This window comes from Lithobates pipiens, unplaced genomic scaffold (genome assembly GCF_037356315.1).
Source record: "Lithobates pipiens isolate NorthernLeopardFrog02 unplaced genomic scaffold, aLitPip1_a1.2 Scaffold_10, whole genome shotgun sequence".
Lineage (NCBI taxonomy): Eukaryota > Metazoa > Chordata > Amphibia > Anura > Ranidae > Lithobates > Lithobates pipiens.
In genome coordinates this window covers 41,861,396-41,878,544 of record NW_027507686.1, presented here as the reverse complement: position 1 = coordinate 41,878,544, position 17,149 = coordinate 41,861,396, and the positions used below count along the sequence as shown (strand labels likewise).

General features: G+C 44.6%; 1 protein-coding gene across 2 annotated transcripts in view; it reads right to left on the bottom strand.

Annotated features, from left to right (window-relative positions):
- The window catches only part of CDH8 (cadherin 8), a 663,994-nt gene that overhangs the window by 427,272 nt on the left and 219,573 nt on the right, over nucleotides 1–17,149 (bottom strand). For both annotated transcript variants that reach the window (XM_077454372.1, XM_077454381.1), the window contains exon 3: nucleotides 3,569–3,863. In XM_077454372.1, coding sequence (XP_077310498.1) covers nucleotides 3,569–3,863 — 295 coding nt within the window. The remainder of the gene's footprint in view (nucleotides 1–3,568; nucleotides 3,864–17,149) is intronic.

Below are 17,149 nucleotides of genomic sequence, written 5' to 3'. Positions count from 1 at the left end.
ACCTGAGTATGCCCTAGAGCATTAATCCGTAACTTTGCCGGATAAAGAAGAGCATACGACACACTAAGCTTCTGTAGCCTGCGTTTCACCTGGAAGAACTCTGCCCTTTTTCTCTGGAGTTCTGGGGAAAAGTCAGAGTATAATGAAATTCTAACACCCCTATACAATACATTCCCCATTTCCCTTGCTTTCCGTAACAACACCACTTTATCTTTATAATTGAGTAATTTCATCAGTAGTGGCCTGGGGCGCCCCCCCTCAGGTGGGGCTCTAAAGGGTACCCTATGTGCCCTCTCTATAGAGAATGTTGTCGAAAAAGCCTCCCTTCTGAACAAATCAACCAAAAGATGCTCCATAAATTCAGCAGGGTTTACACCCTCGCTTCTTTCAGGAAGTCCCACTATTCGCACATTGTCCCTCCGGAGCCTATTTTCCATTTCATCCATTCTTATTCTGTAACTACTGAACTGCTCCTTCAAGCCTTCTACTTCTTTAATTAAGAAGGTTGTATCATCTTCTAGTCTACTAGTCCTCGTCTCAAGTTCTGTCGTCCTTTCCACCACTTTCTGTAGGTCTTGCCTTACCACTAGTAGATCCTCCTTCACTCCCTTCATTTGTTTACAAAGTTCTTTCAGTGAGATGTTACATGCATTTACGGCCAATAGCACGTCCTTTATAGTTGGCTCTTTTTCTAACAAGGGGGAGTCGCCTGTTATAGTTTCTATATACTGTTCCCCTGCATCCGCATTTTTATTTACTGAGGATTTTGCCCCTGCTCCAGCCTGCGTGTTAATATTAATGTTTGACTGTCCCATGCTTTTCCTTTCGGTCATTACACCTTGCTGCACCTTTGACTGTCCTTTTTTTGGAGGAGTCTGAGAAGACTGTGCCGGGTTATGAGCATATTGTTCTAATTTAGCTGCTGTGGCGGACTGTTGCGAGCTTTTTTCCCCCCTTTCTTTTGCAGAGCGCAGGTGCTGCATATTACTTTCCCTTTCTCGCCGCTTCCTTCAGAACAATCCTGGATATAGCACAGTTTAAAAGGATTTTAACCCTGCCGCCCACCAAACAATAGTCATTAAATGCAGTAATAGCCGTGTCCCAATGTTCATTTCAGGTATCACAGACTCTTCCTGTTTTCTTGGTTTTTCTAGGCTTCATAACACCACAAACGTTTATTTTGCTCACATTAGCTCATGTACCGTTTAGCCTGTTAATATTTAGCACAAACACCGTCCTTCAGTTAATACATACAGTTGTTACATTAGTGCAGTACTAAGCTAGACTTATAGTCAGTCCACAGATCACAGGCTCCCAGAGTCTGATTTCCTGAACACTGCTTACAAAATGTTCGGGGTTTTTTTTTTTCCTTTTTTTTTCCCCTTTTTTTTTCCTTTTTCCACAGGAAGTATTCCTTTACTTGCCCAGGATAATAGTTTAGTTTAATTTAGTATAGCAGTCTCACACACAGGGCGGTAGAGTCCGGGCATCCAGGCATCCAGAGGGAGAGGAAGAAAAAAAAAATAAAACTGACAGGGGGATACAGGACTTTCTTACCCCCTTCGGTGCCTGATTAACTGTTAACGGCCCACGGACAACACTGTATCCCAGCTTACTCCACCAAACCTCCGCTTGCAATGCCCCTCAGTCTGCCGGTTTCTTCCTCCCCGCAATCCCGCCGCTTACCTCCTTCCTCCTGTCGCGGCTTACCGGAGAGCGGGGGAACCTTCGGTGGTTACTGGTTACTGTAAGCGGCGTCTCTCAGTAGGAGGGGTTCGGCGTTGGTCGGAAGTATTCGTGAGCTCGTCCTTCTCTTCGGCCGTCAGGATACGGAACCCGGAAATCAGCGGGGGTCAGCGGGGGTCAGCGAACATCTCCGAGATCTCCACACACCAAGGTAATGTAACGCCGTCGCTCCTCCTCCCGTCCAACGTTCTGCTATGCTGCCATGCTGCTCAGCTCCAACCCTCCTCATGCTGCACCCGGCCGTAATTTTTAAGCACTCCGCGCTTTCGCCATGGGGGCCAGGGAGGGAGACACACACAGCGTCTTCCACACACTCACTCACTCCACTCCGCACATCCTGTCACGCCCCCAAAAGCTATTATCAAAGGGTTAACTGTGTGCCTAGCCAGTGTTTTTGTGTAAACAGTGTGTTGCTTTTACCAGCGGAAGAGATTAATTCTAGTCCCTGCTTTACAGAGACACAGAATACATCCCTCCCCTCTGTCAGAACTGAGATATGCCTTTTTTACATGGGCTTATCTCAGTTCTCTTTGTATTGCCGATGATCTGTGGGTGCCAGAGGACATCTCCGGCACCTGCAGATTGGCTTCTGCTGTGAATATTCATTATATTCCATGATTTCATTGTAAAAAAAAAAATGGTCCACTCCCACCATGACCCCCACCCCCTTGTGACGTCATTGGCCAAGCATGCCCCTGGCCAACAACATAACAAGGGGATGGGGTCAACCATATATATATATATATATATATATATATATATATATATATATATATATATATATATATATATATATATATATATATATATTTTTATATATATATATATATATATATATATATATATATGTGATCCTGAGCACAGCTGCCACCCTATAGCAGTATAGGGTAGTCGGCAAATGGTTAATGATCATTCACACTTATGACCAGCTCTATGACCCATCAGTATTGTATGCTGTATGAGAACTTTGGTCATGGAAACAAACAGTGCACAATACACTACTGTATAAACTTAAAATGTATAAATATATCCAACAATTATAAATGGCGCAAATGTAACATTAAAACAATATCTAAAGATGGTTGTCACAAACACTCTACCAGTCCAGTACGCTTAAAATGTTGGTAAGGGGCTGCTCCTCACTTAGTGACCAATTCACTTAATGACCTAGTCATAGGAACGGAACCCGGTCATTAAGTGACGAGTGTCGGTATAAGCTTGAATCCAGGGGGTAACTGAATTGCATAGAGTTGATTTACTAAAACTGTAGAGTGTAAAATCTGGTGCAACTGTGCATGGTAGCCAATCAGCTTCTAACCCAGCTTCTTCCGTTAAGCTTCGACACAATACAACTGGAAGCCAATTGGTTTCCATGCAGAGCTGCACCAGATTTTGCACTCTTCAGTTTTAGTATATCGACCTCATAAGTCTCAAACCATTAGGAGCTCTCAACGTGTTGCATCTCAAGATCTAAAACCTTCATCAGGAGTTTAGGTCTGCTTTAAAAAAACAGGTCACCATCAAAATCATTTCACCTGATTCGGCAAGGACAGATGCATAGGCCAATGTACAGGTAATATCTATTCCAAGAAACTAAACCAGTGATGGCGTGCCTTGGCACCCCAGATGTTTTGGAACTACATTTCCCATGATGCTCCACTACACTGCAGAGTGCATGAGCATCATAGAAACCGTAGTTCCAAAACATCTGGGGTGCCAAGGTTTGCCATCACTGAACTAAGCTATGGATACATCATTGTTGGATACCTCAACACAAATACATCAGGGTGAAAATATTAAAAGATTATGCTTGCATACATACCCACGAGAGACATCTCAGGGACTGTGGCATGGTACGGTCCATTAAGGAATTCCGGTGCGTTGTCATTGATGTCCTGAACTTTAATGATGAACTCTGAAGGGGGTTCTAAAGGTTTGTTGGTAACTCTATCTACGGCCTGTGCTGTAAGGGTGTACTCGGCCTTCTCCTCCCGATCAAGTCTCTTCATTGCGTGAATATCTCCCGTATTGTCATTGATCACGAAGATGGTGCCGGCTCCCTCTCCGGAAAGGATGTACTTGATTTTGCTGCTCCCAGGATCCAAGTCTGTGTGAAGCTAAAATGACAATTAGCATTCTGTTAGTGCTGCGGCTATCAATAAGATCCATTTGCAACTGTGTTACTTTGCCCTGGAGGATGCAGATCATGAGTATTGTTTAAGTAATTGACACATAACCAAATGAAGCGGCAGTTTATAATAATACTCCCAGTAGCACTGTAGTAACTAATCATAAGCACTGTGACAAGTTTTAAACCTGCTCATAAATAACACCGTATCTTATGCTTTGACATAAATATGTTGATTTCCCCTTTGTTTTTACATGGATAAAAAAAGAGAATTGAAAGGCAGAACTTATTGAAATGTCATTGTAATGTCAAGTTATAATGAAGATGAAGTAAAAAACATGACTTTAGTAAGTAATTAAGGCTAGACACCGGGCAAGCTGCTAAATACATAGATGAAATATACATAGGAACGGGCTCACCTGCCACAAGTTCCGTAAAGCCTTATTATACAGAAACCTGTGCCAAGTAGCATAGCCGGGTGGTCACCCTCCAATACAACAGCAGTTTGGTCAAGAACACTCCTCTACCCTGCTGATTGGACAACAAAGTAGTAACAGCACACTTATGAGTCATCATTCTGATCACTCCTTCTGTCAGCATGTTCTCTGCCAGCATGGTATGCACTGGTTGGCTTTTAGGGTTTCCCTTAGCCCTTACCTCTTCTAGTATTACTGCCTAAAATGTTACTAAACCAAAGACCCTGCATTCACTATATCTGGCCTTCCACAGTACACAGAACATGGAACTGCAATCATTTTAGTAAATATAAACTGCTAAATACCTTTTCTCATCAGCAGTATATACTAGTCTTTTGACTTCTATCAGTGTCCAGCTGAGCACTGGTTAAAGCTTGTGGAAGTTCCATTCTCCTCTGACTGTCCTATGAGGCTGCATGACCCCTCTGCCTGGGCAGTACTGATTGGCCCTGTGCTTATTACATGCAGCCTCCCAAGAAAAACTTTTTAGCAATACACACCAAACTGAGCATGTGCAGGGTGTCCCCAAGGCTCTTTCATGAGATGGATTGGGGACTGTGAAAGAAGGGGAGCATCAAAAAACACAAGATCCAACTGCCTTTTTACACAATGCAGAGTATTAACCCTTTAGGTTCCACAGTGAGTGTAACAAGCATGCTTTACTGCATCTACAGACTGATTTTACTATTGGGGTTTGGTAACACTTTAGGATGTTTAGAGGAGGCATGTTCAGGCATTTACACTGATTGTATTTTTAAAAATACATTCAGGGCTGGTTCATACCAGATACAGTCCAGTGCATTTTTTATTCTGCATCTAATGCATGGACAGTATTTAACATGGATTCCAATGGCCTTAGTTCACACCAGTGGAGTGCGTTTGAGTGCAGTCAACAAAAGTAGAACACGTTGCATTTTTTCTTTATGGAACACATCTGGAATGCAACAAAATGCATCACAAACGAACCGTTACATGCATGTTCTCAAGTGTCCTCAATTGAGATTAATAAAAAAATATGGGAAAAACGCACTGAAAGGTACCAAAAACACGCATGCAGAAATGCATCCAGAATTCAGAAATTGTAGTGTAATATGGCCCTCACTGATCTTTAGTTTGTATTCTTATTATATACTGTATCTGAATGAAGATTAACAAAAAAAAGCAGAAAACAGTAGGTTCATGCATATACAGTACCTCTATTTATCTTCCTGAATTCCCAAAAATCCCCAACGTGTAAAGGTGCAGAAGTTGGGCCTGATCTGAGTTCTGAAGGTGCAGAAGTTGGGCCTGATCTGAGGTCTGAAAGTGCAGAAATTGGGTCTGTTCTCTCGTGTGAAGGTGCACAAGTTGGGCTTGATCTGAGGTGTAAAGGTGCAGAAATTGGGGCTGATCTGAGTTCTGAAGGTCCAGAAATTGGGTCTGATCTGAGGTCTGAAAGTGCAGAAATTGGGTCTGTTCTCTCGTGTGAAGGTGCACAAGTTGGGCTTGATCTGAGGTGTAAAGGTGCAGAAATTGGGGCTGATCTGAGGTGTGAAGGTGCAGAAGTTGAGCCTGATCTGGGGTGTAAAAATGCAGAAATTGGGGCTGATCTGAGGTGCAAAGGTGCAGAAATTGGGTCTGATCTCTGGTGTGAAGGTGCAGAAGTTGGGCCTGATCTGGGGTGTAAAAGTGCAGAAATTGGGGCTGATCTGAGATGTAAAGGTGCAGAAATTTTGTCTGATCTCTGGTGTGAAAGTGCAGAAATTGGGCTTGATCTGAGGTGTAAAGGTGCAGAAATTGGGTCTGATCTGAGGTGGGAAGGTGGAAAAATTGGGTCTGATCTCTGGTGTGAAGGTGCAGAAGTTGGACTTGATTTGAGGTGTAAAGGTGCAGAAATTGGGCCTGATCTGAGGTGTAAAGGTGCAGAAATTGGGTCTGATCTCTGGTGGGAAGGTGCAGAAGTTGGGCCTGATCTGAGTTGGGAAGGTGGGGAAATTGTGTCTAATCTCTGGTGTGAAGGTGCAGAAGTTGGGCCTGATCTGGGGTGTAAAAGTGCAGAAATTGAGGCTGATCTCTGGTGTGAAAGTGCAAAAATTGGGCTTGATCTGAGGTGTAAAGGTGTAGAAATTAGGTCTGATCGGAGATGGGAAGGTGGAGAAATTGGGTCTGATCTCTGCTGTGAAGGTGCAAAAGTTGGGCCTGATCTGAGGTGTGAGGATGGAGAAATTGGTTCATTTCTTATTATTCAATTGGTTCATTTCTTATTATTCAAGTAGTTTACAGCATTTGTTTTATAAAAATACCCTTTGGTGATTGAGCATGTGAAGTTGACATTTATTTTTATGTAGCCAACATTCTCAATTTCTTTGAAAACATTTATTGACACAAAAGGTTGCCTACCCCTGCTGAAGCCCAATCCTAAGCTGAAGCTGCTCTTCCATAGATACAGTAGAGCAGCTGAGCGTTGTCACTCTAGGACAGGAAGTGTGTTACTGGCAGAACTACTGGATGAGAATAAAGCAAAAAATGTCTGACAAAAGAAAACAAATATATCCACCACATCTTAGGACAGGCAAGCTACAATGTATTACAATGTATTTTTGTTATCGAGCTTAGATATACTTTAAGGTATCAGTTTCTATAAATTAACCAATTCCATTGCGTTTTTTTTTTTTTTAAATACTCAGCAAAAATGTCTCCTTTCCACTCAGACTTCTGTTCAGCCCACAACCTGGCAGTTGCAAGGTCTCCATATCTTGGCTAAATGGGAAAATTGTCCTTGCAGTTGTTGTAGGTTATGATCGGATCTACGTAGGTCACTGCGAATTCCCTTTATGGATTGTGACTCTGGCCTATATACAAGGTCATTCGTAGCCACGGGCTCCTTCATCTGTCTCCAGCAGTGGCAGCAACAACCAGGTGTGTTGTTAGGAAAGGTCTAAAATTATATTTCCTCCGCTGCAGCTACATGACGCCTTCCATGTGTTCACATTGCTTTTTCCCCTACAGTTATTGAGTAAAGCATAGCAGAGAGTACAAATATAATTAAGTGGCCAACAGAAATTCAATTTTTGAAGCCAAAACAATGATCAGTGAATATGAATCGGATTGTATAGATTTCTGTACTTTGCAATTTGCTATCTTCCTTAGACCCCTTTCACACTGGGACGCCTGGGTCGTTAGTGCTAAAGCACTGCTTGATTTAGGGGAACTTTATCGCTATTTTATCTGCTTTTTTGGACGTTAGCGGGGCACATTTTAAAAAAAAAATGGTAAAAAGTCAAATTTTTGGCACTTTGGAAGCGCTGCTCATTCATTGCAATGTGCATGGCGTTTTGGGAGCGCTAAACACATCGCTCCCAAACAGCGCCAAAGATGCTGCTTACAGAAATTTTTGTAACATTCCGCAAGCGCATGGGAGGCGGTTTTCACGTGCTTTTCAAAGCTAAAGGCGGTTCTAGCAACCAATCATTAGCATTGTTAATATGAGAAATTAACGCCAGCGGTTACCGCCCTCTGATCAGCTCTGCATGCATGCCTCAGTAAGGTAGGAAGGGGCAATGTTTAATGTCCAGGGGTCTGGAGCTGGGGGGAGGGGCAGTGTGTAATGTGTAGGGGTCCCGAGCTGGGAGGGGCAATGTGTAATGTGCAGGGGTCCCAAGCTGAGGGTTGTGTGATATGCAGGGGTCCATAACTGGAGGGGGTTTGTGTAATGTACAGGGGTCCAGAGCTGGGGGGCCTGCATGTAATGTGCAGGGGTCTAGAGCTATGGGGGCGATGTGTAATGTATAGGGTCCAGAGCTAGGGGGATGTGTAATATGCAGGGGTCCAGAGCTGGGGGGGGGCTGTGTAATATGCAGGGGGCCAGAGCTGTGGTGGGGAGGCTGTGTAATGTATGGTGTCCAGAGCTGGGGTGGGGAGGCTGTGTAATGTGCAGGGGTCCAGAGATGTGAGGAGGCTGTGTAATGTGCAGGGGTTCAGAGCTAGGGTGGAGGGGCTGTGTAATGTGCAGTGATCCAGAGGTAGTGGGGGAGCTGTGTAATGTGCAGGGATCCAGAGGTAGTGGTGGTGGGGGCTGTGTAATGTGCAGGGGTCCGGAGGTGTGGGGGGCTGTGTAATGTGCAGGGATCCAGAGGTAGTGGGGGGGGGTGTGTAATGTGCAGGGGTCCAGATCTGTTGGGGGGGCTGTATAGTGTAAAGGGGTCCAGAGGTGAAGTTGTGGAGAGGGAGTACACAGTAAGTAGTGACAACGAGATATTGGGGGGTGCAGAGGTATGCAGGGGGCACACTGGGGTGTTTTTAAATTTTAAAGTTGAGGGGTGCCAGATATAGAATCCACCCCAGATGCCTAATACTCTAAGCATGCCCCTGAATGCCCCTACTAATAATGACACTTTTAAGTAACATAATTTACTATATTTTGTGGGTTTGGATATACAGTATTCATTTTTCATGTGTGCTAAATTAATTTTCAGTTGCCGAAAATGATTTTCTTGAGCCAAAACCCTTGTGCCAAAAAGTGATTCTCTCGAGCTAAAACAAAAAGTTTTACCAAGTCATTTATCTTCTTGTACAAATGTTTGGACAACAAATTCATCTTCTATTTTCTTGTAAAGGACATGGTGATATGAGGATTCTTACTATTTAAAAAAAGCCAATGTCATTCCTAATGTGCAGGGATCCAGAGGTAGTGGGGGGGCTGTGTAATGTGCAGGGTCCGGAGGTGTCGGGGGCTGTGTAATGTGCAGGGATCCAGAGTTGTGGGGGGCTGTGTAATGTGCAGGGATCCAGAGATGTGGGGGGCTGTGTAATGTGCAGGGATCCAGAGGTGTGGGGGGCTGTGTAATGTGCAGGGATCCAGAGGTAGTGGTGGAGTCTGTGTAATGTGCAGGGGTCCAGAGGTGTGGGGGGCTGTGTAATGTGCAGGGATCCAGAGGTAGTGGTGGAGTCTGTGTAATGTGCAGGGGTCCGGAGGTGTGGGGGGCTGTGTAATGTGCAGGGATCCAGAGGTAGTGGGGGGGGCTGTGTAATGTGCAGCCACCCAGATCTGTTGGGGGGGCTGTATAGTGTAAAGGGGTCCAGAGGTGAAGTTGTGGAGAGGGAATACACAGTAAGTAGTGACAAAGAGATATTGGGGGGTGCAGAGGTATGCAGGGGGCACAGTGGGGTGTTTTTAAATTTTAAAGTAGGGGGGTGTCAGATATAAAATCCACCCCGGGTGCCTAATACTCTAGGCATGCCCCTGAATGCCCCTACTAATAATGACACTTTTAAGTATCATAATTTACTATATTTTGTGGGTTTGGCCATACAGTATTAATTTTTCAGTTGTCGAAAATTATTTTCTTGAGCCAAAACTCTTGTGCCAAAAAGTGATTCTCTCAAGCTAAAAAAAAAAGTTTTACCAAGTCATTTATCTTCTTGTACAAATGTTTGGACAAAGAATTCATCTTCTATTTTCTTGTAAAGGACATGGTGATATGAGGATTCTTACTATTTTAAAAAAGCCAATGTCATTCCTATTCTCGGAAAAGACAATAAACGCCGGGCCCTGGGTATGTACTCTGAACACTGTCTGAGTATATTTCTATAAACTTGTAACTTTGACTTGTGTTAGCCGAGCACCTGACTGTCCTTATGTAGGAGGAAGAAGGACAAGATTATTATATGTTGACTTTTCTGGGGCGATTGCCTCACTTAATTAGCCAGGACAGGCGTAGGTGATGTCTGTGTCCATTTTTGTAGGGGAAGAAATTGATATATTTGGGACTGCATTAGGCAGAAAAATTACTTATTGCCAGCCTCTAGTGAATTACATGTGGGAATAAAATATCTCCCTCGCATATGGCTTCCTCACTGGCCTAAGTTGATAAATGGTCTCTCAGTTTCTAATTGGTTCCATTTTATATTAAAGGGCCACTAAACAGAAATTACAGGCTGGTTTCTGTTTTTTTAACTAGCCTCCAATATGCAAAAATGTTTTACAGAAACCGAGTACATTAAAAATGAAGATGGTAATGCAAGGAACATTTCCGGACACCCTCATGATTTCCTAACTAGCAATTCAATAAAACTAAATTATAACCTGTCATCATTGAGATATACACTATATTGTCAAAAGTAATGGGACACCTGTGTTTACATGCACATAATCTTTAATGGTATCCCAGTCCGTAGGGTTCAATATTGAGTTGCCCCCCCCTTTGCAGCTATTACAGCTTCAACTCTTCTGGGAAGGCTGTCCACAAGGTTTAGGAGTGTGTCTATGGGATTGTTTGACCATTCTTCCAGAAGCACATATTTGTGAGGTCAGGCACGGATATGGATGAGAAGACCTGGCTCGCTGTCTCCACGCTAATTCATCCCAAAGGTGTTCCTCCACCCCAAGCTCGCTCATCCATGTCTTTATGGACCTTGCTTTGTGCACTGGTCCAAAACAATTAGTGGAGGAGGGATTCTCAGACCCTCCCACTGTGGCTGTCAGGTCAAGAGAGGGAGGAGGCGGCCGGTCACGTGAGCTCTGAGTGAGAAATAAGGTATAGAATGACCTTTTTTGTATAAAGCATACACACTTGGGCTCATATCATTATCGACCAGAGAGGATTGTATGGAGAGATCACAGTGGCTTAACAACCACTTTAAGGTGTCAGCATAACAAGACATTTTGGACAATTTCACTCAAATTTGAGGGAACAGTTTGGGGGTGGCCCCTTCCAGAACATGACTTTGCCCCAGTGCAGAAAGCAAGGTCCACAAGGACATGAGCGAGTTTGAAGGGGAGGAACTTGACTGGCCTGCACAGAGTCTTGACCTCAAACCAACAGAACACTTTTGGGATCAATTAGAGTAGAGACTGAGAGACAGGTCTTCTTGTCCACTTCAGTGTTTGACCTCACAAATGCTCTTCTGGAAGAATGGTCAAATATTCACATAGACACACTCCTAAACCTTGTGGACAGCCTTCCCAGAAGAGTTGAAACTTTTATAGCTGCAAAGAGCGGGCCAACTCAATACTGAATCCTACGGACTAAGATTGGGATGCCATTAAATGTCACGTGTGTGTAAAGGCAGGCATCCCAATACTTTTGACAATATAGTGTATCTATACCTAAAAACAATAATATAATATATTGCCGTTTACCAGTTTGGCTGCATTTGTTTTCTTTCTTTTTTTTTTTCGGTTAAATACAGAAAATGTCCTGTTGATCTAGATTCCTAGATATCTTGAACCCTTGGAACATTGCGTGCACTGAACTAAAATCTTACATTATGGTCAGGCCTCGTTCAGATGGGCGTACTGAAGTGTACACCTACGTGAGGGCTGTGTTTCCCAGCATGGGACGCACAGGTGATCCATGTACCCCTTACAGGCAATCCCATCCATGTTAATTGAGATGCAGCAGCTGCACGGACACAATTGCTGCTTCCAATCTGACATCCATGTAGATGTGGGTGCATATCCCCAAATGCAGACAGTGTGTGTTTGGGGACAAGAACTCTAACCTATAAGGCTGTCAAATGGTGAGCAGTTCCAAGTGATATAATTTGGTCTGCCAGTATGGCAATGCACAGAATACATGTGCATCTGTGTGGGTAAACATGGCCCTCACATGGGTGTCCACTTAACCAATTAAGGGCCACCCTATAGCAGTTTTACTGCTACAGGGTGACACCTCTGCACCAGAATAAAGTATATATACGTGATCCTGCTCTTCCAGATTGGAGGCGCGCATGCACGCTGCCGGCAGCTTTCTACTGCGGTGATCACACGCAGCAGAAGCCCAGCGGCGACTTGATATCTGCCGTCACCCGACAACCATCCAGCAGAGAGGCAGAAAGGGGGTCTGCCTATGTAAATAAGGCAGATCACTGTTCTGACAGGAGGGAAGGCATGGACCTACTGATCACTGACCTACTGACACTGTCCACTGCGCTACTGACATTGTCCACTAACCTACTGACACCCTCCACTGCTCTACTGACACCATCCACTGCCCTACTGACACCATCCACTGCCCTACTGACACCGTCCACTACTCTACTGACACTGTCCACTGCCCTACTGACACTGGCCATTGCTCTACTAACACTGTCCACTGCCCTACTGACACCGTCCACTGCCCTACTGACACTGTCCACTGCTCTACTGACACCGCCCACTGCACTACTGACACCGTCCACTGCCCTACTGAGACCATCCACTGCCCTACTGACACTGTCCACTCCTCTACTGACACCGTCCACTGCCCTACTGACACCGTCCACTGCCTTACTGACACCGTCCACTAACCTATTGACACCGTCCACTGCTCTACTGACACTGTCCACTGCCCTACTGACACCATCCACTCATTAGTGCTAAAGCACCGCTCGATTTAGGGGCACTTTATCGCTATTTTATCTGCGTTTTTCGGACTGCCCTACTGACACCGTCCACTGCCCTACTGACACCATCCACTGCTCTACTGACACTGTCCATTGCCCTACTGACACCGTCCACTCCTCTACTGACACCATCCACTGCTCTACTGACACCGTCCACTGCCCTACTGACACCATCCACTGCCCTACTGACACCGTCCATTGCTCTACTGACACTGTCCACTGCCCTACTGACACCATCCACTGCCCTACTGACACCGTCCACTGCCCTACTTACACCATCCACTGCTCTACTGACACCGTCCACTGCCCTACTGACACCATCCACTACTCTACTGACACCGTCCACTCCTCTACTGACACCATCCACTGCTCTACTGACACTGTCCACTGCCCGGTGCTCCTTCGTTTTGGTTTAAGCTTTGTGTAATACACTTGTGTTCCTCAAGCACTACACCAGAATGAATGCATCCCCCAAGCACGTCACCAAACAGCATGTGGAGATTCAGTCCCATTCGGGAGAGTGCACATCAGATTGGGTCAAGGGAGACACTGCAATCCAAAGAAGCTACTATATAAGAGACAGTCCCACCAGAATTTCAAAGGCTCATAAAGCTAGCAAGAGATCACAAAAGTGAACAGAAGATGATGCAATGCTGCTACATTTGTTCTTTTTGTAATAGAGGGGTGGCACAGTGGTTTAGTGGATAGCACTTTTGCATGAATGTGAGTTGGGGACCTTAGATTGTAAACTCCTTGAGGGTAGGGACTGATGTGAATGTACAATGCATATGTAAAGTGCTACATAAATTGACCCCACTATATAATTACCTGAAATAAAAATAATAGAGCTTTTATTAAAATGTTAAATATTCTCATATTCTGGAACTTGGAAGCATTCAGGATTGCCAGCATGAAGATCTCACCACCAGAGCACCTGCGTGATCTGATCCCATGTAATTTTAAATCTTCTTATTACCAAACAACCAGTGGTAGCCCATGCATTAAGAGCACAGGGGCACTGCCCCCTCTCTCCAGCAACCCCTCTATCACTAATAAATAGATTTATGCATTGCATGAATCAATCTATGGCCGCAGCTGCCACCCTCTATTCAGGCACCCGTCTTCTCTTCCGGCGCAGGGCACCTGAAATTACAGAGGCGGGGGGTGTTTTCGGATATGAGCCATAGGCTCCAATAGTTGTCAGAAAAGGTGACCTGCGAGCGCTCACCATGCTGGGCAATCGCAGGTCACTCAGCTGTGCTAGAAAAGCGAATTCATATTCGCTTTCCAAAAACTAAACCGCCTCTCCGTCAATCAGGTGCTTGGGTCTGTTACCTGTCACCTGATTGGCTGAAACGACAGGCACTGCTATTGGGCACCTATCAGGAGGAGAGGAAAGGAGATGAGGATGGCAGGAGATGCACGAAGGACCCTGCTCATCGCCGTCACCCGCTGCCCCACCAAGACAGGGTTAGTGCCTGGCAGATGGCAAGCGGGTGGGGGTCATGCCAGGGGCATTCAAGAGCACACTGGCAGCATATGATGGGCACACTGGCAGCATTTGATGGTCACACTGGCAGCATTTGATGGGCACAATGGCAGAATTTGATGGCACAGTGGCAGCTTTTGGCACAGTGGCAGCATTTGGTGGCACAGTGGCAGCGTTTAATGGGCACAGTGGCATTGTTTTGCACAGTGGCAGCATTTGGCACAGTGGCTGCAACTGAAGGCACAGTGGCAGCATTTGAGGGCACAGTGGCAGCATTTGATGGCACAGTGGCAGCGCTTGATGGCACAGTGGCTGCAATTTATGATTTTTATTCCAAAAAAAATGTACGCCCCCCCCCCCCCCCCCCCCCCCGAATAATTTTGAGCACCAGCCGCCACTGCAAAAAACAACATATTACTGAAAACACATATGACTCATTTCATTTACAGTGTTTCACGCTGTGATATGTGTATACAAACTGTGGTAATAGATTGGCGGTTCTGAAATATATCTACGTTTAGAGGAAATGACTGGAATAGTTGAAAGAGTGGGTGGGTAACATTATATAGGTCAGCAAAAAAGATGAAGGAAAAGTAGCAGCCATGAATTCCAGCATTTATACTGTATATATATAAAAAAAATCTAATTTAGACTTCACAAGAAAATCACAGATGCAGAAATCCCCTCATTGTTTAAGCCCCATAGTTGTTTTTATGCATTATGTATACAAAAAAAAAAAATGAATAAAACAAATCAGAATGTATTTAATGCCATTAACATCACCACCCATCAGATGCTCAAGTCTTTCTTCAGATAGGAGATCATTTCTGAATTACCTGTGAAATCCTTGATACTGAAGTATATCTTTAATATGACTTATTACAAAGTAGGTGAAGTTGGAAAAAGTCCATCAAGTCCAGCCTATGTGTGTGATTAAATGTCAGTATTACATTGTATATCCCTGTATGTTGTGGTCGTTCAGGTGCTTATCTAATAGTTTTTTGAAACTATCGATGCTCCCCGCTGAGACCATCGCCTGTGGAAGGGAACTCTACATCCTTACCTCTCTTACAGTATAGAACCTTCTACATAGTTTAAGGATAAAACCTCTTTTCTTCTAATTTTAATGAGTGGCCACGTGTCTTATTAAACTCCCTTCCGTGACAAAGTTTTATCCCTATTGTGGGGTCACCAGTAGACATGGGCGCCGTCAATTCGTGTACGAAATTCAATTCGGATTCATATGAAATACAAATTTCCATAAGATTCACATGTCCATCCAGTTCAACCCACAGAAAAAAAAAAAAATACCAAAACACAAATTGATACCTCCATATACACAGCCCAATATACCTACAGTTGATCTAGATCAGGGATCTCCAAACTACAACCCTCCAGTTGTTGCGGAACTTCACGTCCCATGAGGCATTGTAAAGCTCTGACATTCACAGACATGACTGGGCATGATGGGAATTGCAGTTCCTGAACAACTGGAGGGCCATAGTTTAAAGACCCCTGATCTAGATGAACACATGTTCATCCCAAACTTGAGGTTCATCCTTAATCTCCTGATGCCGGAACCACTGAATACCTCTCCAATGCTGAAGATCCAATCCCCAAAGTTTTGGAGGGAAACAGGTGCTTCCCAATGTGTCAGTTTTCTAGTTCACCTGCTGCTCTTAATGGTTCCTCCCGTTTAACTCCTAAATTTCTGAAGTACACAGTAATGATATCATGTTTTATGTTTTAGTATGACCCCCTGTGCACAAAGCCAAATCCAAAAACACATGGTTAGACAAGTTGGGTGTGGGGAAATTCCAGTGGTCTGTGCCAGTGTTTCTCAACTCCAGCCCTCAAGGCGCACCAACAGGTCATGTTTTCAGGCCCTCCATTATTTTGCACAGGTTATTTGATCAGTTTCACTGCCTTAGTAATTACCAAAGCTGTTTCATCTGAGGGAAATCCTGAAGACATGACCTGTTGGGGCGCCTTGAGGACTGGAGTTGAGAAACACTGGTCTGTGCAGAGCTCTGAACTCAACCCTACTGAACACCTTTGATATAAATTAGAACACTGATTGTGATCCAGGTCTTCTTATTCAGCATTAATAGCTGACCTCACAAATGCTCTCTTGGCTGAATAGGCACTCCAACATCTTCTGTAAAGCCTTCAAAGAAGAGGAGATGATGTAATAACAGCAATGTGGGGACACTTTCATATTAAATATAATGGTTTGGAATAGGATGCTTAACAAACACATCTAGGTGCAGGGCAGGTGCAAGGATTTTTTACACCCTAGGCGAAACCTTAATTTCCTGCCCCACCCCCCTTGGCTACACCCCTGACTCCACCACATTTTCCCTGCCCACGTAAACCCCACTTTTTCAATGAAGCGCCCATCAAATGCAGCCCCACCAGCTCCCATCAAATGCAGCCTACCAGCACCCATCAAATGCCCATGAATGCAGCCTCGCCAGCGTCCATCAATGTAGCCTACGAGCGCCCATCAAATGCAGCCTCACCAGCGTGCATCAATGAATGTTTGCTTGCTTCCATTAATTTGAGATTTGAGACACAGACACAGTCCTCCGCCACCGCTGCACCTCTGACACTATATGCGAACGGAGCAGCTGCTGCCTGCTGATGCTGAGACTTAGTTGCTTGCTGCAGAGAGAAGAGAGTAGGAACACCAGTGGCTAGGCACCCTAGGCAGCAGAGCGTCCTAGGTGGCTGCCTAGTTTGCCTAGTGGTATCACCCGCTCTGTCTAAGTGTTGGTGTCTAGGTCGGGTTGCTACACTCATGAATCAGATTTATCTACTTTCTACTATCTACTTTAGCATTTTTTTATTTAATCCAGAGATTGTTTTTTTACAGAGATATTTTTCTAAATGTACACTGGATTCATTTATGTGGGCTGTTTAGGTGGAACGAGTGCTTAACAGTGT